The sequence below is a fragment of the Paramormyrops kingsleyae genome, chromosome 13 (genome assembly GCF_048594095.1).
Source record: "Paramormyrops kingsleyae isolate MSU_618 chromosome 13, PKINGS_0.4, whole genome shotgun sequence".
In the NCBI taxonomy this organism is placed as follows: Eukaryota; Metazoa; Chordata; class Actinopteri; order Osteoglossiformes; family Mormyridae; genus Paramormyrops; species Paramormyrops kingsleyae.
This window is the reverse complement of record NC_132809.1, coordinates 11,101,838-11,127,559: the sequence shown is the minus strand read 5'-3', so window position 1 is coordinate 11,127,559 and position 25,722 is coordinate 11,101,838. Positions and strand designations below refer to the sequence as shown.

The 25,722-nt window shown below is 47.3% G+C and overlaps 1 protein-coding gene across 1 annotated transcript in view; it reads right to left on the bottom strand.

The window, feature by feature from the left end:
* Window positions 1-5,361: 5,361 nt before the first annotated feature.
* lrp5 (low density lipoprotein receptor-related protein 5) overlaps window positions 5,362-25,722 on the bottom strand; it is a 48,997-nt gene continuing 28,636 nt past the window's right edge. The window contains exons 9-24 of the mRNA XM_023842167.2: window positions 19,934-20,150; window positions 19,250-19,539; window positions 18,882-19,108; window positions 18,276-18,460; window positions 17,341-17,664; window positions 16,295-16,491; window positions 15,438-15,652; window positions 13,627-13,817; window positions 11,278-11,487; window positions 11,060-11,185; window positions 10,625-10,861; window positions 10,346-10,453; window positions 9,689-9,925; window positions 8,885-9,027; window positions 8,696-8,793; window positions 5,362-8,290 (exon numbers count right to left, since the gene is read on the bottom strand). Coding sequence (XP_023697935.1) covers window positions 8,029-8,290; window positions 8,696-8,793; window positions 8,885-9,027; window positions 9,689-9,925; window positions 10,346-10,453; window positions 10,625-10,861; window positions 11,060-11,185; window positions 11,278-11,487; window positions 13,627-13,817; window positions 15,438-15,652; window positions 16,295-16,491; window positions 17,341-17,664; window positions 18,276-18,460; window positions 18,882-19,108; window positions 19,250-19,539; window positions 19,934-20,150 — 3,267 coding nt within the window. The 3' untranslated portion in view covers window positions 5,362-8,028. The remainder of the gene's footprint in view (window positions 8,291-8,695; window positions 8,794-8,884; window positions 9,028-9,688; window positions 9,926-10,345; window positions 10,454-10,624; window positions 10,862-11,059; window positions 11,186-11,277; window positions 11,488-13,626; window positions 13,818-15,437; window positions 15,653-16,294; window positions 16,492-17,340; window positions 17,665-18,275; window positions 18,461-18,881; window positions 19,109-19,249; window positions 19,540-19,933; window positions 20,151-25,722) is intronic.

Sequence of the window (25,722 nt, the reverse complement as noted above, 5' to 3'; positions counted from 1 at the left end):
TTGCGTTGAACGCCCCGGTCAGGCCGATTTCCGATTGGCTTTGACTGTTTTCCCCGGTTGTTTTCGACGCCCTAGCAACAATGAGACGTCACGTCGATTGACACGGTTTAAGCAGCCGGCAGCGCCTCTGGATGTAACCAGCGAGCTCCGTACAGTAACTCGAGTTTCCAATGGCGAGAAACGCCTGGGCGCCCTTTTGCTCCTCCAATAACACAGAATGAAAGTCACTTGAACTACTTTCTTGGGTTTTAATGAGTATTTTATTCATGGATCATAAAACATACTTATGGATCTGACAATATTTCCTATAATCTGCAGTGACCTTTTGAAGAAAAATGGTAGTTGCTTCATACACTGTCCTACTATACACACATACATACATCCATACATGTTATAGCTGCTTTTCCTGGTTAGGGTCGCAAGGATGTTACCTTTACAGTTAATTTTAAGCACAGATCGTCCAGGTATTATGTGTTGCTATTTCATAGTATTTAGAGATAGATAATCTGTAGACTAGCCAGTTCGCCATGTTTGTGACATGCCCATATTGTTTTTCAAGCAACAAGAATGAAACAAAAATGTAGGCACACATAATATTAATGCTGGAACAGGTTTATGGGTTACACCTACTGTGCCCAAATTATAATGAAATAAGGGTGATTTTTTTTACATCATTTATCTGTTGTCCAAGTATTTACTTTGAAAGGGAAATCTGAATTGTGCTGTATTGATAAGAGTTAAACACAAATAACCACTGTAGCCTGTGTATTCCAAAAGAACAGAAAAACCAATATGACCTACTAACGTGCACTCAAATAAGATTTGCGAAAAGACACCACACACAGACACAAGGAAAGCCAGATAGGGCATATTCAACTAAAATTATTCTGGATAGAGAGGAACTCAGAATAGACTCTTTGTTCATGCTGCATGTGTGCACTGTATGCTTGTGTACGCTGAGAGAAAGCAGCCAATTTCCATCCAATAAAAGGGTTTGTCTCGACTTTCTTCCATTGATAAAAAATCCGGCTCAGGCAAGCTGCCGTTGTCCTCGTCGCCGCCAGTGAATATAGGATGCATATCGTACTACAGGCAGGAAAAGATAGAATCACAAACACGAGCTGGCAGTAGATTACGGGCAGCTCAGAAACTGCTATATCATGGCTCTACTGTTAAGATCTCTGTGTGGGTCGTGCTGCTGTTAATCACCACAAGGTTGGTGCACATGCCATATTGTAAATACTGTTTAATTCAAGCTTGGCTACCATGTGACTTCTTTGCTGATGGGGCTCATTGGGGACAAACCAGCCAAGTTCATGCATAGTATTAGTCAGGGGAACATTGGGCAGCAAGTACTGCACTCAGACATTGATCAAATATTAATTTGGTGAAAGTAGATTTTAAAGCCTAGACAGAAAATACATAAATCATCTGACTTAGTGCATGTTTTTCTTCGTCGGTGCATTAAAACCAGCCCGCAGGTATTACACAGACCATATATCAGATGGGTTATTAATGTGCACAGAAAACAAGCCAAAAATGGTACTCTTATTCAAATTAGGCTGTGACTGGCATCCGATTTCTGTTTGGCTCTTGTGACTCAGCTGATCCCCTTGTCTGGTCCTGGGTAGCAGCAAGCACAGACTGGCTGGCGTGCAGGCAAGCCCTTACCAATGTGCACAGACCTGGGGTGGACATTCTGTAGGGCACGGTGGCTTTGCCAGAGGACGTGTGGAGGCATGTGGATCATCATCGGTGCATGAATGTCTCAGAACAAAGAGTGACCCAGGTCTGATCACTCTATACACCCTGGGTGGGGGATTATGGGTGGGGGGGGGGTGACATAAGTGGAACAGAACAAAATGAGGGCAAAGGAGGCAAGGCTTCTGTCTGAATCCAAGGGGTTTCCCAGTGCATTTGTGCCCCCCCTCCCATCTCTGAAGGGTGGAGCCACTGCTTCGGTGTCTAGAGAAGTCCTCGTGACTCCTGGTCCCCATAATGCTGTGCGCTTTTCAACCAGTTTGATTCTTCCTTCTTAAACCTACCAGAACCTTGGCAACATTCCAGCATGCACCCAGCAATTATTCCCAATATACAAATCAACAAAGTAATGGGTTTGCCCCCCCACCCCAAAGGTCAATTCATGCATTTTATATGCTTCATGTAAATATTATATTGTGCTTGAACTCCTTGAAGCAGAATATATTCTCTATTCTCAAAAAAATCCTAAATATTGTTATACACTCTCACCCTCGTGTATTATTGTTGGGTCACATCTCCACGGATATGAGTTCATTCCCTGTTTCAGCTCTCTGTGTGGAGTTTGCATGTTCGTGTGTACTTCAGGTTACACAGTCGAAAAATATGTGGCTTAGGTGAACTGGTTCTTCCATAAAGGGGCCGACTTCAAATTCTAGTGTTTCGGAGAGTTGGGCTCCAGGCTTCGGTCCCATATTGGAAAAGCATTTGTGTAAAAGAATGGACAGTCTAAGTATGAGTAGGTTATTATAAATACAGAAGTGGTGCATTTCAGGACCTTGTTAGGACACGTGCACTAGCAGTTTTAATGATGAGTGCTTCAGTGGGTAGCAGCCTTCCTTCACACTTGTTCACACTTGTTAGTGGGTTGAATCCTGTGTCTGCTGTGTGTGGGTCTGCAGTTTGTTTGCTTTCTGTATCATCTGCATTTCCTCCTGGAGTCCAAAGACATGCAGTTAGCGTGGTGATACACAGGGCCACTTTTTGAGCAGTGATGCCGGGCAATGTTGCTGACCAGTGCCGCTAGGGCACATTCCTATTGATATGGAGCAACATGTTTTTATTTGAAAAACTTAAATCAGCAGTGGGCAACTCTTAGCAATCATCCAAATCCAGGTGAGTTGCCCTTTGTCTTACCTGGCTGGCAATTGCCCGGCAAAATTTGCTGTCTATCATCACCTTTAGGCCACTTTCCATCTCTAAATTGCCCATAATGTATATGTAAGTGCTTTGCAATGGACTGGAATCTTACCTAGAGTGTACCCTTACCTTGTTTCCTATGCTGCCTGGGATAGGCTCCAGGCCCCTTGAAAACTTGTTCAGGACACGTTGAATTATGAAAATGGGTGGTTGCCCTATAACCAGGCACCAGCCTCAAGGACAGAAATGTCCATCTCTCAGGAGTTACTGGAACATCCATGCAGGCAGCCTCAGTCTCTGAAGTAAGCGTGATATGACCTATAGCGATGTTTCCAGGGTAGGGCGGAGGTTGTTGGGGGTAGGTGGGGCATTTCTTTGCAACGCCTACCCTCCTTTGAGTATCGGATACAGAGAAGTAGGCTTGAGGCCAAAGATCATGGGTATGATCACAATGCTTCTGGTCTCTCCCTTGAGTGGGGGGGGGGGGGGGTGTTCCCTAAACTTGCTGGGTGGCTTTTTTTTACCCCTGAAGACTCCGCCCTGTGCTTGTCCAGACTTGCTCTTAATTCACAGCCTACAGTCGTCTTTCTTCCAGTTTGGCTTAGATGTCTGAGGATGGAACTTGGAACCATGTTTGTGTAATTCATATTCACATGGCAAACTTCTGCATAATTTGTTTTAAATGGCCTGTAATGGTTTGTCAATATTGCGACAATATTATATTTGAGATTTATTCCAGGTGCTTTCCAGTTTTAATATCTCTAAAAGGAGGACAGAATGACATTAACAACAAAGTTGTTTACACAATGTCTGTCCAAACTGAACTATTTTGATCTATTTTTCTTTGATCCCTCTATCGTAATTGTGTTTGCAATACAGTGGTCATTTTGCTTAATTTTTTACTCGTGTTTGCATTTCGTAATGAGAAATTCTTAATTACTTGTGAGTTTTTGGAATAATGTAAAATATATTTATATATTGTCAGGGATTTGTGGAACTCAAAAGGATGCAAAAGCCAGAAACTGTAGCTAAATCTTCTAACCAAAATATCATGGTGTGCAAAAGACTGCTAAATAAATTAATGTAAATGCAGTTTGTGTACAGACATAACAGTGATGATATTCAGATATCAGAAGCTGGGGCGATTCTAGAATTTGACCCTTAGAGGGGCTCAGAAATGCCGGACTCCCCCCACCCCCCAATAATTAAATTTTCATCATTAAATAAAACTAATAGAGGAGTGGAGGTCCCCCACAATAAAGTTTGTTGAGTCGGGGTATTACGAAATGTCTTCAAAAATACGGGGTAAATTGCTAAATGTTATAAAAATTATTTTTAGAGTGCTGAATCCCCACTAAATAGGGTCTATCAGTCAGACACACATTAATTATACTTCTCGTAATCTCTCCATGAAATTATGTTGATGTAAGATTGCACAGAAAGAGAATGCAGGCAAGGAAATAAATATTCCTAATTTTCTCCACACGAGGGCAGCATTTTACACTATATCGAAATGAAGAACTTCTCGTGTCACTAAAATAGTTTTTACACGTTTTATGGTCTGTTTGACTTTTTTTTTTATAAAGACTCAAGGCCAATCTACAACGACTCAAAGAAAAGAAAAGGCCAGCACTGTAAATTCACAAGCTACATGCACTTTAAAACAGTACTACTGACTCTTTCACTACAGCAGAATGACATAGTAATGCATAAAACTGTTTGTTAGGACCTATTTTACCATATGCCTTTTTTATTCTGTTTTTAACCAATCCGTTTCTAGGTCTTCATTGAGCAACAATCACAAACATTGCGAGCATCCCTACATATTTCACAATTTCAGTCTTGTTCACGTGTGATACCAGAACTTTATACATCCCTACACCACCAGTTTAAGCTCTATGAAGGTGTCAAAATTTGATATTCAACATTGTATATTGTGTCACCATCCAGTGTACAGGGCACCAAAACCTTTTACTCTAAACCATGACTTATGTCCACAGTGTTCCCCAGCACTTTCCAAGCATCCTTCACCCTCATTAGCAGATGCTGCTGTTTCCTCAGTAGAGAGTATAGCCGGGAGTATAGCTGGAAGTATAGTAAGCCTAAGAAAGCTTTCTCTTTCAGCTTTGCATGTGGCCTGAAAAGGTCTTTTACCCTGTTTGTTCAATGCCAAGAACTTGTCAAAGAATTCTGTGACAGTCAACCTAGATGCCATTTTTACCAAGACACTAGGCACAACACAGCTGCTCATAATGAAATTCTGCTTTTTGTTTGTAACGTGGCTGTACACTTTACAAATTTAATGTAACAAATTTCATGCCCCCTCGATTCCCCCCTTTTGTAGACAGAACTTAAACAGCCCCTCCTTCTTATAAAGGAATTCACCAGTTCATTGTCATTTCAAGATGTCTTTCTGGTTGCTAAGCAATCACAACAAATCAAATCAACTTTCAGAATCAGATGGCGATTTCTTAAAATAGAACCTTTATTATATAAAATGCTTTCATACAAAATTATCATAAGATTAGACTATACAAGGCATTTGTACACAAGACAAAAGGCACAGGAAATTCATGAACAGACGATTTTTGTAGCTGGTGCCATCTGTGGGTCAAGACCCTCCCACCGCTGTGGGGGGGGGGGGGGGGGACTGAACCAAATCACACATAGTAAACAGATGTCTGAACCTGATCGGTAATTTTATTCGGGATGTTTAGCACAATAGAAATAACGAAATAAAATAACGCCATTGGTTTTATTTTATTATTATCGTTAGAATAAACATAATATCTCTACTAGGATCAATGTCATAGAGGACAGCTTAAAAGCCAATGTTTTTATGCCTGGCTGAAGGCATAGCAATTAATAAAGTTAATATCAGTGCTGCCTAAATTAACTTTAACCTTTATAATTAGAAATCCAGAATAATGTAACTGATATTCAAAGTCTTCAGAAATAAGTGCTTTGCTTTGAGGGTCGCAGAATGTCAGGGTTCATGCCTGCACCATACAGTGCTTAAAATATTGTACTTTGAATTCAAGAGTATTTAAAAAAAAATTAAATATAAATGAGGAGAGAATAACCATGCATGACGCAAACAGTTCTTATTCACAAACTAGGACTAGACTTTGCGCTGACTTTCATCTTCAGGACAAGAGCATCGTTTGCGTTAGCTGCACACCCATGAGTTTGGATGGAGGGATCACACAAAATATTGTGTAGCTTATTTTTCCATATTCACTCCAAAGAGTTTCATGACGAAAGAGGATTCTCTTATTCAGTTACCTGGGTCTGTCAATGGTGAGGGCAGCATCAACCAGTCAAGAGTCAACTCCCCCCCCAGATCACTGTGGCTGATGGCCACCTTCACATAAATGGTTTGAGGTTAGAGTTGGCAAACGGCTACACGACATGCAGGGAAAAGCAGGAGCATCGCGCTAATTTAAGGTCGGGCTACAAACAGAACAATGTCTGTCTGCTCTTTTACAGAAGTTGTCGTGTAACCATGTGCTTTCATATGGACTGTGATCCAAACACACACACATGTAGGGTAAACATATCCTTATGGGGACCGCTCATTCATTTCAATGGGAAAAATGCTAACGCTAACTATGAAAACCCCCACCCTGCCCTAACCATAACCATAAATAACCAAACAAAATACAAGAGTTTTTGCATTTTTAGTTTTTTCATAGCAGTCACCAATTTTTATAAAATAGAGTTTTCCCTTATGGGGACCAGGAAACCAGTCCCCATAAGGGAAAAAAAACAGATATTTATCACGTGATGGGGACATTGTGTCCCCATAAGGATAGGTAAACCCGCTCACACACACACACACACACACACACACACACACACACACACACACACACAAAGAAACAAAAGAACAAATGTAATGCACTGCGCAGGATTAATAACTTACAGCTTTAAACATCTGTATAATTATTTCATAATTCATCTCTTTAAATGTGAATTTTGCATTTTGTCATTATTCAGAATATAGGTTATAAGTACAGTAGCAGCAAACACACTTTTGGTAAACTGGGAAAAACACCCAAGCCATCACGGAGGGACAGATTCAGTCACATACAAATTCATTCATAAAAAAAAAAAACATAGCAGTATTTAAAGCTCAGTTGTACATATTTACAAAACACCTTAAAGTTTTGGTTTTTCTTTCAGGTCACATGTCTCATTGGGAAATATGTTAAAGAGTAAATTGTTTCTGTCAACAAACCAGAACCTACAATCCCATAGGACCCGTCGTACTGTGAAGTGGCTACTAGCTGGATAACAGCTCTACACGTACAATTTGTACTACTGATTGCTAAAATAACTTAATGCTAAATGTTTTTTTTTTGTCACAGAGTGCATGGCTCAAAAGGTCAAGTTGAAAAGCAACCTTTACAGGTAAATAAAACACCGATTCACATTGCTCCAGCAGTGAGCCATTAATATTTTTCCAACAAAGTCCCCTTTTATTGTCAATAAAAGGGTCTAGATCATTGATCCATGTTATTGTGGTTTAAAGGCAGCATTTCAGGAAATGTTGGCATCTTTTATGCTATAACACGTGAGGGTCGCAAGTCAGGTGGACTTGGTGGATGAGCCAATGAATCCCACAAGTGCATCGAGTCGCTGAAGTCAGGAGATCTTCCCTCCTCGACTTCTGTGAATTCTGTTCAGCTTTCCCATGAAGCAGACACGCATTTTTTTTCCTGGCCGCTGCCGTTGTCGCTGTGCCATTTCACCTCACTTTCACTGACAATTTTTGAAGCGACGTTTTTCTGCAACTTCCGAAATCCCCTGCCAGGGATTTTCAAGCAATTTTGTGGATAAGAGTCCCAGGTGAGAACGTGGGGCAGGAGACACTGCACTAGGCCACCGACCAGCTAGCATTCTTCAGGCTCAAGGGGCCCGAAGTACAATCCACTTTCCCTGGAACTTCCCGTCTTGCCAACCTCACTCCAGGAAGAAATTTATCCCAATTCCTTTCCTTCCCTCCCACCCTTACAGGAATGGGTGACCATTAGTGGAAATTAATAAAATATAATCATCTGATCTGTTCATATTTTTAAAAAGTATTTACAAGTGTGGCAGCCCCCCCCCACTCCCCATCTGCCATGGTCATGAGGAGTCAGTGCAGGGGGAGGGCGGGGGCGGACATAAGTGGAAGTAACTGCGTTCGGTGGAAGGAGATGGGGGGCAGCTTTCCTCTGCAGACAGGTACTGGCTGCGGGGAGTGGGAGGGGGCGGGTAGGGGTCCGAATCCGAGTTCAGGTCCATGTAGTACTTGTTGCTCTTCCACCGGCTGGTGGTGTAGTCACTGTCACACACATCTGTGCTGCACGGGGTTGTGGGCGGAGCCAAACCCCGCATCAGGTATGGCCTTGGGGGAAGGAGAGAGAGCAGAAAGGAAGAGGGAGGAGACGTCAGACTAGGAGCAATGGTACATTAGTGGGCAATGCGGTTTAACTGGTCACACATGACGGTTTATACAGCTGCCAGTATTCAAAGTTCATATATATGTAAAGCATAAGATTATTTTAACCTGACGTTTCACATGAACGAATGTCGGAAAAGACTCACATCATACAGATTTAATTTACATTGATGACTGTTTGTATAACATAAAATGAAGAGACCGGTAGCTGGGTTGTTGGACATCTTGCCAAGTCAGCTCAAGGCTGCCTGGCGGTTCTGGTACAAATATCAGGTGACCTGCATGGAAGGGGATCAGATGGCTTGCTCTCCCACCTGCGTGCGACGTTGGAGAACGTTGGGAAGAACTGACCTGTAGGACCTAGTAGTGGAGGGGCTGTTGGAGGAGTAGAACATCTCGGTGTTGTACAAGGAACGGTCCGTGGCTGGAGAGGGCGGTGGGTTGAGTATCTGTAGAATCAGACAGAAATAGGCTGACATGGTGAGTTTAGCAGTGGCAGTAGTGCTTTGAGAGAGCACTGCGTGGGCAAGGTTCAAGTACCTGAGGGTAGAAGGCAGCTTTGGTGCTGGATGAGCTACTGGAGGATGCGCCGGTAACATGGTTCCGGTCGTAGAGCGGTGCTCCGCTACTGCTACTTCCCATCAGGCTCATGGAACTCATCATGGACTTCCCACAGGAGATACCTATAGCGACACGGTCAGAGTATGGTCAGGGCACAGTCAGAGCACAGGCAGGGCACGGCCAGAGCACAGGCAGGGCACGGCCAGAGCACAGGCAGGATACAGTCAGGGCACAGGCAGGGCACGAGGCAGGGCACGAGGCAGGGCACGAGGCAGGGCATGGTATACTGATATACTGATGACTGCCACATTCATGAAAGGTACATCCACACTCACACAACGCAGCCTAGGAGTACAGATTCACGCGGTTCACTCAAACAAGACACACACATGCAAACCTCAGAGAGAACTGAAGATTTACTAGCTCAACATAGAGAAAAAGCCACAGGAAACCCAGTCAACTCAAGTCAGCAAGTGAAGCGGTCAGGAAAACAGATGCTAAAACCTGAGCCAGCAAAGTCTGGTACTTCACAAAAACACAGACCCGCAGAAGGGGGGAAAAAAACCATAAGCACATTGAATAAATAAGCTTCTTTTGGTCCGTTTTCACTTAAATTCACTTTGCGAACATAAGGAGAAAATTCTGACCTGGCATTAAAACAGGGTGGGGAAACAGATGTTTCCAAATGAATACCTCTTTTGTTACCTAAGCTATTACAAAGAGAAAAGTCCAACAGGAGAACAGGCAGGGCCAAGTCCAGCAGGACGTCCTGGGAGAGCTCACCGGTGAATGTGCCATGTTGCGGGTTGCCCGGGGCGATGAAGTTCAGGGGCACATGAGGCGCCCCGCTGATGTACTCATGGGGGAAGGCACCACTAGGGCCCTTGTAGCGTCGGCACACCACTCGCTGGCAGACGAAGTACATGCCACCCATCACAAAGACAGACAGGATGATGCCAATGACCGGTCCGATGGCACTGGTGTGGCCGGAGATCTCATTGAATGAGGGATGTGGCACCTCTGCAGGGACACACACACATAAAGAACCCAGATAATAGATCAGCTATCAGTTTCTTCCTTCTGGAGAACCACCAAAAATTTTGCTTGTGGGAATTTTACTTACACAAAAATGTTCTGAGGGCAGAAGGAAAAATGATTGGTTCAGAGAGATAACCAATCAGATTGTAGAGGAGGTGGGTCCAAGCAACTATAGGAGGCGGGACCAAGATTTCTGATTGGTTGATCCCACCTCCTCTAGTTGCTTTGACCCACCTGTTATACAATCTGATGTTAGGTCTTTGAGCAAATCATTTTTCCTTCTGCCCTCAGAACATATTTGCATAAGTAAAACTCCCATGAGCAAAAAATCTGGGGACAAAAGCTTTGCCTGAGTGAGATGCAGTTTACAGTCCCTGGCAGTAGGAGGTGCTGTGGGGTTACCGCAGAAGAGCTCATCAGAGTTGTCATCACAGTCTGAGTAGGAGTCGCACTGCTGCTTCTTCTCGATACACTGGTTCCCACAGCGGAACTGTGTGGTGAGGCAGATGGCTGTGGGGAAGATGGACCTCGGTTACAACAGGCAAGAGACTTTCCATCATTCAGAGAGACAATTCAAAAGAAAACAGGGTGATGGAAAACTGCTGACAGGCCACATGTACCAAATCAGCCACCCAGGGGAATTATGGGTATCCAAAACACACGCCGGGGAGGCAGGCTTACTGTCGCAGTCCTGCTCGTCGGAGCTGTCTGAGCAGTCGATCTCGCCGTTGCAGCGCAGCTGTGCATCCACACACTGGCCCTTGTCACACTGGAACTCCAAGGCCGTGCAGACGGGACAGTTCTCCTCGTCACTTTTGTCATCGCATTCCGCAAAGCCATCGCAGCGCCAGGCCATCGGGATGCAATCGATCTCACCGGTGGCACAGGTGTATTGCTCCGTAGAGCAAGTGGGGGGCTCTGGAGTGGGGGGATACAAAATGTGAGGATCTGCTGGGATAATCGATTTGGACAGTAAATGGGACTGAGGAAGGAGGAGATGTTGTCACTTTTGGGACTGGGCCTGCTCTACGTGCCTTTACTGTACTCAGCCCAAACATCCCTGTCTCACATCTGCCAACTGAAGGCAGTAGGACAGAAAGGATTCTGATTGGCTACCTCCACAAATGAGCAGATTCTGCAGCAGCACCAGGTGCATGGGGCAGGAACAACGTGGCGTGCCATCACCCTTGGCGATGCAGATGTGCGAGCAGCCCCCGTTTCCATGGGAACAGGGGTGTGAAGCTACCAGGAAACACAAGCGTTGAAGTTAGTGGCTACATATATAAACACATGCATCTTAGGTGACAGAGTTACTAGCTGATTCTAGAACATACCGAACTCCTTTGGGTCCATGTCCTCCACGGCATGGATGCTGGTCAGGTGCATGACCCGGACCTGGACGCGTGTGCGCCCCTCCCCAGTGACCTTGTCCACACACTCGATCATCTGCTGCTGCCGGTCAATCCAGTACAGGTGGCCCCCCAGCACAGTCAGCCCCATTGGCTGCAGGATGTTGGAGTCCTGCAGTGTGATCCGATTGGCTCCTGAAGGAGAGGGTGCGGGGCTTGTCAACACTTGACCAATTATCTGGACCACTTATCTCAGCAGCGTTAAATATTAAAAGTAAGAGGAACATTTTTTCCCTTTTGTCATACTTTCTCCAAATAAACAAGATCATCAATGGTGCTCAATACTGAATACATCTATAAAGACCTTTGTTATATACACTCATCCTTGGTCTGAAATGGCAGGGATTCGGTACTGGGCTCGGGTGGAGGGGGGAGTTAGCATAGAGGTCGGTGGGTGAAGGAAATGAGAACTTGGCTGGAGAGCGTAGAGAGCCAGCCAGGTCTCCATCTGCAGCCATCGATTTCCCTGCTTTTTGCGATATTTATTTTTTTGGTTCGCTCCAAAATCCCTATACCTGGCAGCAATCGTGGGACTGAGTGGGACGGTGGTGACTCGACGAAGAGTCATACTCCGCTCTCTAGGGATCCCAATGGCTGCTGACAATATCCAGGGAGGCCTGGCCTGAGTCAGGAGATGGGACACCCTGGCTGAGAGCCTGACATGCCCTGGGGCAGACAGCGGGCTGATAAACCGCCCAGACCTTGACCGCTGGGTGGATGAAGCAGGAGCCATGAGAGCTCTGATCCATGGCAAACACACCCGTGGAACCGAGCGGCATTGGTTCTGAACGGAACCAATACTTCATCCTTGTGCCCTTTTCTCAAACTGCCAATCTTGGGTGTTTCTCAATACTAAGAACGCAAACACCATACTCGGTCTTGCTAACTTGCCTCCCTAATTTGGGGCACAATGAATCATGGGATTGGTCTCGTTCCGGGAGGATGCAATTGATGCATCTGTATTTGGGACGGGGCAAGAACGACATCCAAGGATTTTTACCGTCCTCTGTACTTCTGTTCTTAGCACTGGAACTGGTCTCTGGCAATGGAAGACGGCGTAAAACGGGTACATGAGAACACAGGTACGGCCCAGTACACATCCCGAGAAACACCCCTTGAAAGGTCTAGGGCTTGAGAGACAAGGCTCCACTATGATTCGGTGAGCAGGGGGGAGAAGCCCACCTGAGAAGCCAACCCCTCCCCCAGCCTATGATGGATGGCCAACATGCAAGGTGTCTTGCCCTGCCAGGAGACATCAAACCCCTCTCTGCTTCTGGAAAGTCTCAGGATGTCTCGCAGCTGCCTAATTACAATAAAGATAAAATGGAAGGTTGCTTTGAAGTTCCCTGTACCCACGAGGCAGGAGTGGGATCTGCAATGACAAGGGCGGAAGTCTCTCTCTTTTGTCTAGAAAGATCCATATCGCCTCTTCCAAAGAACCGGATTCTAGAGACTCTCACTTTCTCTCCTTACTCCCACCCCCCATTCAGGAGGGAAAAAAATAGTTTCAGTCTGAAAAATGGAGAATTGACAGGAAACGCATCTGCTGTCATGGAAGCAAGTCCGTGTCGGATTAGGAGCCCTCAGCTCGGAGACTGCCGCAGAGCCAAGCCCAAATTAATAAACAGTATTACCCTAATGGGTGCTGCAAACGGACCCTAAAGGCAAGGAACAGCGTGTCCCCCGCCTCCCAGAACCTCTGGTCATTAATCACCAGAAAAGAAAAAAAAAAAAAAAAAAAAAAAAAAACAAATCAAGCAGGCTCTGATGTCTACCTCAAAGCATCATAAAACTCACATCGATGCTGCAACATTATTTCATTCCCAAGCATCAAGAAAAGCCCCTCTGATCTTAAAAATGCACAATTAATCTGTTGCGAAAACACTGTGTTTTTACATCGAAGAAACAGCTGCATAAATTAGTATCGGGCAGATCCAATTACGTGGGAGGGTTAAGGAACATCACCCATGGACAGAAACCACAAGGTATGTGCCTGACTTCAGAGAGCCTGGCATCAGGATCAAAGGGGCATGATTACTCATCTGAAGGGCTTAAAACGTCCCAAAGGTGCTTCATTATGGTGGTACAATTATGGACACTTTTGTGGAGACCGTTAGAGGGCAGATATCAGATAGACGGCGACATGAGGCAGAAGAGCGTAACTGAGGAGGTGACGCCTTGGGACCAGTGCGAGGAGGGAAGGCTCCACCAGCTAAGGCCGAAAAAGATCACACACATGCAACAGCCAAGGCGGGCAGGTGGGAGGGTCCTCACCGGAGAGGTCGCTACTCTCAATGCGTTTGAGGTCGGCATCCACCCAGAATAGCTTCCCTAGTCTGTGGTCCAGGGCCAGAGCCACGGGACGGATCAGGCCGGTGGTGAAGAGGGACTCGCGCTCCGTGCCGTCCAGCGAGGCTCGCTCGATCTTGGCGGCACGCTCCTGGATGGTGGTGAAGTACATGTATCTGTGCGACAGGAACAAGGATATGGGGAGACATTAGTATAACCAATGTATGAACTGCGAGTTTCACAGTCATAATCATGTCAATTCGCATTTTCAAGTCGCCACACCAAAACGTTAGTCAACTACGTGGAACGCAAAATATCTTCAAAGAAGTACATAAACAAGGGATAACAGTAGTGATGAATGATAACGGATTACAGGAAATACACCAGCTGACAAAGGAAAAAGAGGGAAAAGACAGGACAAAACCATCCTTTCTACAAGTCATGACTGTGGAAAAACTCATTTCTCTGATTCACAGTTTTATCAGACTCAATGAGACGCCGCGCGGAACCAGCTGAAGGTGCGACGCTGTTTTTTTTTTCCTCCTGGGCATCTGTTTGCCGTTCGGCTTTCTGTTTCAATCACGTCATCTTTATTTTTCCACTTAAAGCGGGACGACTGTGCGTCTGCGATAACTACAGGGGTATTAACTTGCGGCTCTCTTAAAAATAAAGAGTTCTGGCAGCTCAGAAATTAGGCCTTTTATCAACAGCAAAATGGACACATTCAGCCTGATGGCAGTTGATCGTGTTAAGCAGACAGCTATTTTTTAAATCACATATCCCACCACAAAAGCCCCCAACCAGAAAAAAAAAACAAAACAAACAGGGCAAATCTATATATTTTTCTGGAGAATTTCAAAACGCCACAAATTAATCTCACCATATGACAACAAGAATTAATGGTTTGCTTCTAGGGCCAAGGGTTAAGTGATTAACTTAACGGTGAACCACTGTTTTCTTTTCTTATTCCTTTCTTTTCCTGGGCTGGAGTGAAGCAGCAGACTCCCAAATAACACAGTGCATCTGCTCTTCCCCTACATCAGGCCCCCGATCACAGCTAAGTTTCAGAACCCCCCCCCCCCATATCACGCGAGAGGTCATCCAAGCCCCACCCAGCCTTCTCCAGGAACGCTATAAATAGGCGCCGAGAAGGATGGCAGTGGCTCTAACAATGGGAGCCGATTACAGAGGAAGCAGCCAAGAACCTTGACCGCGAGGCAAACAGAAAATGATCACGGGCGGCCATCTGCCCAACATGTGCAGCGAGTCGGGCCCCAGCTCAGCCCAGGACGCTCCGCAAGTTACATAAGAAGGATATGTATTTTTCCCCCATTCACCTACATAGAAGGATCTACAGTAACCCTCCCGTGTCAAATCCTTAATGCCACATCACTAAACACCCAATCCCTGGTGACCGCAAGAGCAGCCCGAACCAAAAATAACAGGACTGTACATCTATATTTAGTCAGTCTTCTGCATCTCACTTAGTGATTTCTTTTCTTTTTCTTGCAGGCGAACCTAAATTGAGGCTTTCAGGTTTTTAGGGATTTTGGGGTTTTTTTTTTTACCCCGTTTTCCATTTTGAACATGACTGGCGCTGGTGTTACGTTCATTCTTCACGGTTGGGTAGACGTGTTAGAAAAAACAGAGACAAAATGAAGAAAAACCGCAGCTTATGGAGTCAAAGGTGGAATCTTCCCAGACTGCATGAGTGACCACAAAATAACTCCAAGAGGAGGAAGCGCATCCCACCGGCACCCCCTCCTGGTGCTCGCCCCCCTTGCGTGCCTCCTCACCCTCTCTCAGCGTTGACCACAATTGCACGGGGCTTATCCTGCTCGTCCCGCAGCACCACACCGACAGAGGGGCCGGCCAGCTCTTGGATGTTGATGGTGTTGGTGGCCTCGCATGTCCAGTAGACCTTGCGGCTGTAGAGGTCCAGACTCAGGTCATGGGGTATCCTCTCCGTGCTCTGCTGGTGACTGGGTGTGGTCAACACCAACACAAATGGCTGCAGAGGACAATGAGAAAGATAGTTACCCGTCTGGTCCACGGTGTGTAACACATATATCAGAAGATCATTCTCTGAATTTCTATTAGGTCCTATTCAATAAATTAATATGCTTATGCTTCAAGGGAATGACCAAAGCAGAACGTTTGGTTACTTAAGGCCATGTTTTTAGTAATTTAGAAAGACATTCATAATGCATTCATAAAGTATACACATGGCTATAAATATTTATAAAAAGACATGACACATCATAGCTGTGCATATTACGCATTATGACTGCCTTACAAAGCTCTCATCTATAATGCACTATAGACACCTTCATAATGCAGTACAAAGGCAACCTTAATGCTTATATCAACCACTATAATGCATTATGAAGGTCTCTATAGTGCATTATTGATGAGAGCTTCATAAAGCATAATAGACATGGCTATAATGTGTTATGCCTTTTTATAAATATTTATAGCCATGATTATAATACTTTATGAATGCATTATTGTGTTATGAATCTGTTTATAAATTACTAAAGACATGGGCTTAAGTGTTACCAAACGTTTTTTCTGACTGTCTTGTTAGATTGTCCTTCAGATAGTGAAAGAATCAGGCACAGTGCCCCCTAGAGACTAACGAGGAGAAGCCCACCTGAGAGCCATCATCGCGAGCTCGTCGGATGTTCTGCCTGCCGTCCACCCAGTAGACAAGGCGGTCCAGAGGGTCGTAGCTGATGGCTCGCACGTTACGCTGGACGTGGATGGGCAAGATGATGTCGGGGTTCTGCTCGCCCAGCACCATGCGGCTGATGGACGTCTTCTGGCTGAAGAGCAGGAAGCTGGAGGGGGCTGGGTGGGGGGGGGGGCAGAGAAAGAGGCAAGAGGTTGGAGGACTCAGCCATGACCGCACTGTTTCACAAAGTTAATGATCAGGCCCTCTCCCTACCACTGCAATGTAGGATTTGAAGAATTTCATTGTACTTGTCAATGAACAAATTACTATGAAGTTTTAGATCTTGAACCTTTTTTTGACACTTGAACCTGGGAAGCATGTCTACTGGGTGGACTCGAACAGGAGAAGAAATGACAGACCGAAAACAGAAAAGAATTACACACAAGGAGGGCAAAAAAAAAAACAAAAGCCGCAGCCTTCATCCTCAGTCCTGGAGCAGCTTTGGAGAGGCGCACGGACTATCGAATAGTTTTCTTATTCGGCACAAGATATTAAACATAAATAAAAATGTTTATGTGCTTTATAAAAATCCCAGACACTGGTGGTCATGTACAGCTGGGGAGCAGAAGCCTGGGGTTGATAAAACCAGCAGGTGTCCAGCACAGAACCAGCTGGTCATAAAATACGACGACTCATGCTTCCCAACCAAAGAACCAGAGCTTCTCAGCCCCAGGGGAAGAAAGGGAGGGGACAGAGGATTGGGCGGGGGGATCCAGTCTCAGGAGTCTTGGGTGACTGCTTCTCAGTCTTGCCCCGCCTCTGGGGGAGGGGCATCTGCATCCCAAGCCAATGAAATGTGCCTTAAAAACCTCTAGACTCATCAGCCAACCCAGGATGGGAGGAATCGAAGCATAAAAGAAAAACATATCAGGGACATATCATCACTTGCACACCTGCATCAAAGAGACCAAAAGCAGCATGAGAAATGAAACAGAGCAGCCGCCCAGCCTAGTCCCATGACTCACAGCTGCAGTTCCTGCCGTTGGCCTCCAGGGTGTAGTGCGAGGCACAGCGGCAGCGTGCGCCCTCGGGCGTAGCCAGGCACAGGTGGGAGCAGTGGCCGTTGTTCTGGGAGCAATCATTAAAGCCATCTTGCCGGGAGGCGTGGAACACCAGGATGTCCATCACGTACTCCAGGTGGCCCTGGACTATGGTGCGGTTCAGCCCGCTCCGCTTGTCGGCCCGTTCAATACTGCGCAGGTTCCAGTCCGTCCAGTAGATGTAATCCCGGTACTGGGTCAGCCCGAACGGGTGTGGCAGGTCGTCAGCAACAATCTCCCTCTGCTGGCCTTTAGGGGTTATGGACACCATCAACAACACTAGATCCCCCTTCTACAAAGAGTGTGAAATGTTAATTACTAGATTCTAGGTCAAACTCAAACTCAAAATCATCCATTCATGCATTCGTCTTCTATAGCACCTGTCCTATGCAAGGTCTCTGGGTTCTAGAAGTTTTCCCGGGGAACAACAGTCACAAGGTAGGGAATAATCCAAAACCTGCATTGCAAAGCAATTCACACCCCAGGCGGTCCACTTTCCTGTCAGTCCAGGAGTTAGCTTGGTGGACGGCTTTTTAAATTGTCCATAGGTTTGCCTGCAAATCTGGGCCCCGTCGGACTGACATCCCTTGCCTCATGCCCTATGCGTCCCAGGATAGAGTCTAGGCGTACTGTTACCTTAAACTACATAATCTGTTATGGAAACAGATATATTCTTGTTATAAGAAATGCTGCATATTTACAGCTTGTATTGAAGTGATTCAGATTAAGCACCTGAAAGGTTCTAGAACACAAAACCTGCTGTCACCTAGCCATTAGGTTACAGGTCCACCATCCTGGCCTACCCATTAGGTGTCGTGTCTTTTAGAGCCACAGTTCGAACTGACCATAAACAGGTTTACCTAGCATGTTGGAGGACTCGATCATGCAGGTGTCCAGGTCCGTCCAGTAGAGCCTCTGGTCAGCATAGTCGATGGTGAGCCCATTGGCTCTGCCCACCTTGTCCACCAGGGTGACCACACTGCTGCCGTCCATGTAGGAACGCATGATCTTCGGCTTGCCCCCCCACTCCGCCCAGTACATGTAGCTGCAGGGCGGCAAGGGCTAGCGGATTAGCATCGGCCAACAGTCGCCAAGCCAAGGGTGCTTCACGACCCAGGAAACGATGAAAGACTCCGGGGACATTGAGTGATGGGGGCTGTGGGACCTGATGTCACCCAAGCGATCGACAGCCCACTGGCAAGTGCAATAAAACACAGGGCTTGACAAACACTCTCAGCAACGATGTGAGCCGTTATTTCACTGCATGTTGAAACTTCGCTATATAGCAACAAGACTTTCCTCCAGAGCTAAGCTTGGGGTCGGTGCGGGGAGTTAGAGGAAGGTTCTAATTAGGTTATAATATATCAAGGGGATGTTGTGCTCCATGTAATGAAATGTGAAACATTCCCAAAGCGACCAGAGTCCCTGGAATAAGACTTGAGCAAGAAACTGGTCAGCTCTCTTACCCATTCGCAGGATCCAAGGCCAGAGAACGAGGGTTGTCCAGGTCCTTGCATATCAGCACTTGCCGGTACTGGCCATCCAGCCGGGCCACCTCTATGCGGTTGGTACCAGTGTCGGCCCAGTAGATGTTGCGGCCCATCCAGTCCACAGCCATACCCTCGGGGTAGTCTAGGCCAAACTCAATCACGTGCTCTATGGAACTCCCATTCATGAAAGCCCGGCTGATTGTCTGTATGGCCAAATAGGAAAAAAACAACTCTCAGATGCTGGAGCTGCAGCCATTTTATTGTATACAATTATACAAATGAGGCTCTCGCATGCAAGAGTACACATGCAGAGCCAACCACAACAAGCTGAGCAAAGGCCAGACCTTGGTGCTGACGTCCGTCCAGTAGATCCTGTTCTCGGAGACGTCGAAGTCTAGGGCGGAGGCCTCCTTGATGCCGGTGAGGGGGATGGCCACGTCATTGCTGTTGGTGCCCAGTGAGATGCTGCGGATGTCGGCGCGACTGGTGAAGAGCAGGAAGGCCTCGGGCACCACACAGGTGTGCAGGTCGCTGAGCAGTTCGAGGCCCATGGGGCAGGCGCAGCGCGGGCCTTGTGGCCGGTGGAAGCAGAGGTGGCTACAGCCGCCGTTATCGCTAGCACACGGGTTGGTGCCTGTTGTTACAGATAGTGGAAAGGGTCACCACAGAGGAGGAAGGGGTCACCACAGAGGAGGAAGGGGTCACCACAGAGGAGGAAGGGGTCACCACAAAGCAGGATACAATCACCACAAATCCACTCTGAGGTCATCGTTTACATTCACAAGCACAATCTTAGGGTGACTTCTCAACCCTGATCTACAAGGATCTTGATCTACAGGGAGCTGGTCACCTGAAGGCTGAAGAAGACCAAAATTAAGCAGTAAGGTATTCTGGTAATAAAAATTTCCTTGTCTTAGGGGAAAACAAAAAAATGTAAAAGGTCAATTAGACCAATCATTCTCTGAGGACGAGGACAAGGCTGCACTTTGAGAACAGAGGTGGTGTTTTCGCGAGAATCGCCTCCATACCGAAGGTGGCAGAGACTCTAGTCGCCTTCAGCCCCATCAGATCGGGCAGCTGGTCGATGATGATTTCCCGGACTGCCTCAGTCTTGTGCACGCGCTCGATGCTGCGGCGCTGCCAGTCCGTCCAGTAGACGTAGTCGCCTAGCAACGTGAAGCCGAAGATGTGGGGCAGTTTGTCCTCCAGCAGGGTCCGCCGACCCGTCCCATCCGTGTTGATCACCTGCAAAATGTGTGTGAAAGTTGTGGGGGCGGTTGCACTGAACGAGACTTTTGGTGCCTTGCATAACAAAGACAATCAGATGGACACTGTGCACAAGCATGTACACATAATTCTGCTGCTCTTAACTGCACGAGCCAGAAAAATATTTAACAAATTTCAAACATCTGCATCAAATCAAGTCATTGCTCACTAACTCCTTTAACACACTGTCTTGGGACAACAAACAGATAATTCGTATCCCAGTTGCACACCACTAGATCATTACAGAAACACATATCATCTGCTTCTGTTTTTCTACACTCATAACCTCATAACCGAGTTGACAAGAGGCAACTGAAATATTTTGTGCACATTTGATTTAGTCGTGTTCCTGTTAACTTTGGAACATGGAAGGCGAACAAACGAGCAAGCAAACCTCCTGCAGGAAAGTATATCACAGCGAATAAACAAATGTGACAGTACCGAATCCCGGTCACCGAGAGGATAACGAGGTAAAATGACACGCAGAGTGGTGAAAGAACTAAGAAAAAAGATAAACAGGAAGCAAGCGCCATCTTGGTACCACTGTGTCCTTTTCAGAAAAAAGCTGCAATTACAGCCGTCGAGTCTGATCCTCACATTCCTACTACGGGGGAAAAAGTGCCTCTGAAAATAGACATGTCAGCGGTGAAAATGTTTACATTCAGAAAGAGAGAAAAAAAGTCTAGCATGGGACGGACGACACTCCAAAGACTCCATACTTTTCAGGAAAGGCAGAAAACGGGTGCAGAAAGGCGGCCATCAATCTGCCTGTTTTTGTGTTTTTTTTTGTGGCTTTGTTTTTCTTTTTTACTCAATGTGTCCTGTCTGGACTCTCACCTCCAGAACTATCCAGAAGGGCCACTCCCAGGGGCTTGTGGGATTGGCCCGTAACAAGGGGTTGAAAAGTTCACCCTTGCCATTGCAAGAAGCCCCTTGCTCCCCCCCCCCCTCTGCACCCCACCCTCCCTCACCTACTCCCAAAGCAAACCAGCCCCCTTCCCTGCAGTCATGAAAACTCGCAACTCCCCAAAATGCCTTTCTTTCATAAATACAGACGAGGCCTCCGACTTGTACAAACAGGAAAGTTATCAGAAAGCTCACAGGAAACTCCAAGGCCTTGCAACCTATACCTGTCTCGGGGCTTTAATAACGCCCTACTGTGGACTTGGAAATTCCCTTTCTGCCACGAAATGTTTTTCCAGCAAGCCATTTTTAGACAGGAATGCATTAAATTTTTATCAGAGGAAGGTGGACTGTTATTCGCCATTGATTATTGGGTGGCTGAGCTGCCTTAAGGGATGCAATCTGGTTCTAGCGGTTTGCCAGTGATGGTTGCAATAACGCCATTGATTGTTTCGTGTGGCGCAGCCCTTAAAATGAGGACTTCCTATGGAAGGGGGTGGGGGGGCGTTCCTGTGCTGAGCACTTCCTGTGTGGAGCGGGGGGCCGAGGCAGAGCTGGAGAGGCTGTCAGCGGTTGTCCCAGAGTGATGTCGACTTGATTTATTCCTGCAGTGTGGACCCTATGGCAGGCAGATCAGTTGAGCAGATCCGTGGAACTGGAGGAGACATCAGCGAGACTCTCAGAAGTTGCGTACAGGAGCTCCGATACATTCGAACTCCTGCAACAGAGTCAGACACCTCCAGCAAGGAAAAAGGGGCACTAAACAGCTGTACCTGCACATCGGGCTCTAGCAGCGGGTTATTCAAATCACGGGTGTGGAGACTCTAGCCAATCAGAACCAGTAATTATTAACTACCTGGGAGAACTGAAAAACAAGGCCTGGATTTGGAATCGAGGGCCAGATTTGCTTTAGATGTACTGCAGATTCTGTACAACTCCCTGCTACACCTACACTCAGGAGACCATAATAAGACATAATAATAAAGTATAAGACTCCCCCAACCTCAACCTTGTGGTTTTGACTCGCCTTCATCCTATGACCAGGGCAGGATCAACCTTCTCAGGAGTTCTAGGGGGCCCATTACCAAGAAAATCCATGATAATTTCAGGGCCCTAGGTCAGTGTTTTTCAAACCAAGGGACCCCCAAGAAGGTCCACATTTTTGCTCTCTCCCAATTCCCTGGGAGCTGAGAGGGAGCAAAATCATGGAGCGTTCGGGGGCCTCAAGGACTGGTCTGAAAAACAGGGCGGGCAGCGCCATGTGGCGCCCCCTTCAGGAAGAGTCCCAGATGGGGAAATGCCACGTTCAGTAACGGGTTTCGTCTTTCACGATTCTATTCAACTTCTGCTTCTGCTGAGGCGGCCAGCTTGGATTCCCTGGAGGGGTAGGTAGATTAAAACATCACATAACAAACAGAATGGCTCGTTTTCACAGCGCCTGACAAAGTGAGACGTGACAGGAGACGCGGAAGTATAGGTTCGGCCTGCTTTGTGTGGTTCCCCACAAATGCTACAGCGTTTGAAGTGGAAGGTATGTTTCAGAATCATCTCTTAGTGAAGAACATTCACTTACTGACATATTTCATGAAACAGGATCTGTTAGGGTGGAAATTTTTCAGGGAAAAAGGCACACGCAATCATTTTTTCAGTATTTTAGGAATTCGCAGTTAAAACATAAGCCATCAGACAGACTTGACTAATGAAGGTTTATATGGCCACTATGCAAATGTGCGCTGGATGAGTTTTCCTGGGGTCAATGCAGCCAACCAGAGACCAGGATCTCGTCACCAGGCTTAGTCAGCACTGCTGTGCTACTCTCACACTCCTTACGGCGGCCGGGGACATCCTCCTGCTTAGCTTGTTCACTAGCTTCCCTCAGGAAGGCTGTCCTACCTCCGGATGAGGGAGGGCAGGGTGGGAATGTCCGGGCAGTAGCACACCGGGGGCTCTGTGCATGCTGGCTGCTGGGGCTAATTATCACGGCGGCGTGCGGAGCAGGCCCCCGGGACCCCGCGGGAGGAGAGGAGCGGCTTGACCACAGGGGGCGCCATCGAGCAGTCCGCTTTCTTTTCAAACAGAGCTACTCACTCCTGCTTAAGAACCCATGTCAGCTAGAAACAAAAAGGTGAAAAACCATATCCTAAGTGAGAAAACTTAATTTCGCAGACGTTTTTACAGATTGAGTTCATACATTTACCGCAGATTCACACTAGAAGTAGAACGCTTTGTATTATATTCGACTCCATTGAATTCTGGTCCGACCAAGCAAAAGAAGAAAAAAGATCGCTCTGTTGGCTATTGTATCAGCAACCCCCCACCCCCCCCTTTTCATTTTTATAGAGGCAATTAGTCACAGCCAACGCTGTTGAAAGGCCGCAGTAACCTTGTTCTCCATGGACTTTTTGATGGCGAAATAAGTCCTCTTTTAAAATGGTGTGAGAACGCTTTTTTGACTGGGAAACTGCCGCATAAAAACAGAGAGAACACAAAAGGAAAGGGGGAGAAACGGGGGCAAGAAAAAAGACCTTGTGCGGAATTTGGACACAAGTTAGATTTGCAACGGCTTCGATGCTGGCGAGCTGTAGACCCAGAGCATCCACACAGACTGCAGCCCATCCGCCAGAAAACTGAAAAGTTCCACGGGCTGTGGGGTTCTGTTCTCTTGTCCGTGACTCGTTCTCCAGCACGAACGCTTCCTGCTCCGCCGGCAATGACACGCTCACCCATTCCCCCGAGCGGCAGCCTCCCAAAATTTTCCCCACATCACCCACTGGCCGGCGCCTCACCTCGCTTCTGCTCGGCCTGAACGTGAACGCAAACCACCAACACATTCTTACCATGTGAACGCCACGTCCTCAATGCCGCATCATCGACGCCTCGTCACCGTCTCCTGTGGCTGTCTAACCCCCCTACTTCCCAGCACCCCCGCCACAGTCACTCCAAGGCCGCATTAGGTTGACCCCCCACCAGACAAGCCTCGACGATTCACTGTGTTGGGTCTCTGTTCTCTATCGATCTAGTACCGCTGGATATAGCCAAACTGGCCCACTATACTGACCAGCGCCAAACCAATCCGGAGGCCTTCGATTTCCCATCACTTTCTGTGACAGCTCCACGCCCAAGATAACCCCCACCCTTCACCCCCACCAGCACGCAGACGCCGCGGCGAGTCAGCAATCTGTAACGGCGCTGTTCGCAGTTTCAGGCCCAAGGGGTCCGGCTCGGGTGAAGGCAATGAAACCGGAAATGAAACAGAAAAAAAAATTTTTTAATGGCAGGCAGTCGGGATTTAAATAACTGGCATCAGATTTAGAGCCTCTCTCCAGATTGGGGGGTAATGAGCATCAGGGCTGAATGGAAATGTGATCCGGCGACGGTGGCATAAGCAGCACAGGCTTCGAGGACCCAGGAGGTGGTTCGCGGCCCACACACTCATCGCCAGGGGGCGGGGCCAGTGCCTCCACGCGACTACAGACCAGCAGCACGAGGAGCTGCTGCAGTCCCGTGAACCCATCCGGTGGGACGACCGGCGCTTGTAAATTCTTGTAAGGCGTGGGCTGAGGCACACAAGGAATGCATTGTTAACAGACAACCCGTCCGCCATGACAAGGACTCTTCACCACAACATCGGTATATATTAAAAAAAACAGCGGGGGGGGGTTGTTGTTAGTGTACTTTGGGACAATGAGCCGCAGGCGCAGCCAGAACAGAAGCTGCACGCCTTGCAGGCCGCTCCCTGTCTGTTGCCCGCTGTGGGTGTACCTGCCCCGCCCCCAGGTGGCGATGTGGAGTGCTCCAGCTTGTGCCCCGGGCGCTGGTTCCTCAGCTGGAAAACATGGAGGGGGATGAGTGGCAGAACCACAGGACACATTTGCTGGGCCTCCCCTCGGACCCACGGGACGCGGCTCAGAGTGTAAACACGCGTAGACGAGCGGGGGTGACTACAAGCCAGACGCCGTTTTGGGGCGCGCTGAGGGACTGGGCCGATCCTTCGGGCGCCACACATGGCCACAATACCGACGGCGTGCTGTTAATTTAAAGCAGTGGGCACCCTCCCCCTTAATTGTGAAATTTGGATTCTGTCTTCCAGTGTGGAGCAACTGAAAAGGGTCAGACCAAAACCAAAAGTGGGGGGGAAAGAAATTGCGCAAAGTGATGTTAAGCCCCGCACATGCAGCCAGATGATGATTGATGCCGTGTGAACGTGGCCAGGCCTGGGCTGTCGCCACGGCACTGTGGAGTTTATTCTGCCCGTGCTGTGAGCCACACAGGAAAGGCGAGCTTGGCTCAGTGAGGGGGGGTCCCGCGTGGATTTCCCCTGCCCCACAAGAGCCGAGGAGTGTTGAGTGATTTAATCCCCAGCAAAGGGGCCATGATGTCCGCTCTGCCTCTCCGGATGTCCGTCCGTGAGGAACCTTAAGCTTTTCCATAAAGACACAAGGTTCCCTTCGCCCTAAATATGCTCTCTGTCAGAGTTCTTTTTTTTTTTATACACACATTCTTTTCAAAGCACAAATCACAACCTGTAGGAGAGAATTATTAAAAAAAAAATAGAAAAAAGTTGGACAGAGAAGCCCTGGGCGTTCGGTATGGAAAATATTACCGCCAGGTGTCCCGGACGCGCTGGCCCCGCGGCAGACATAAACCT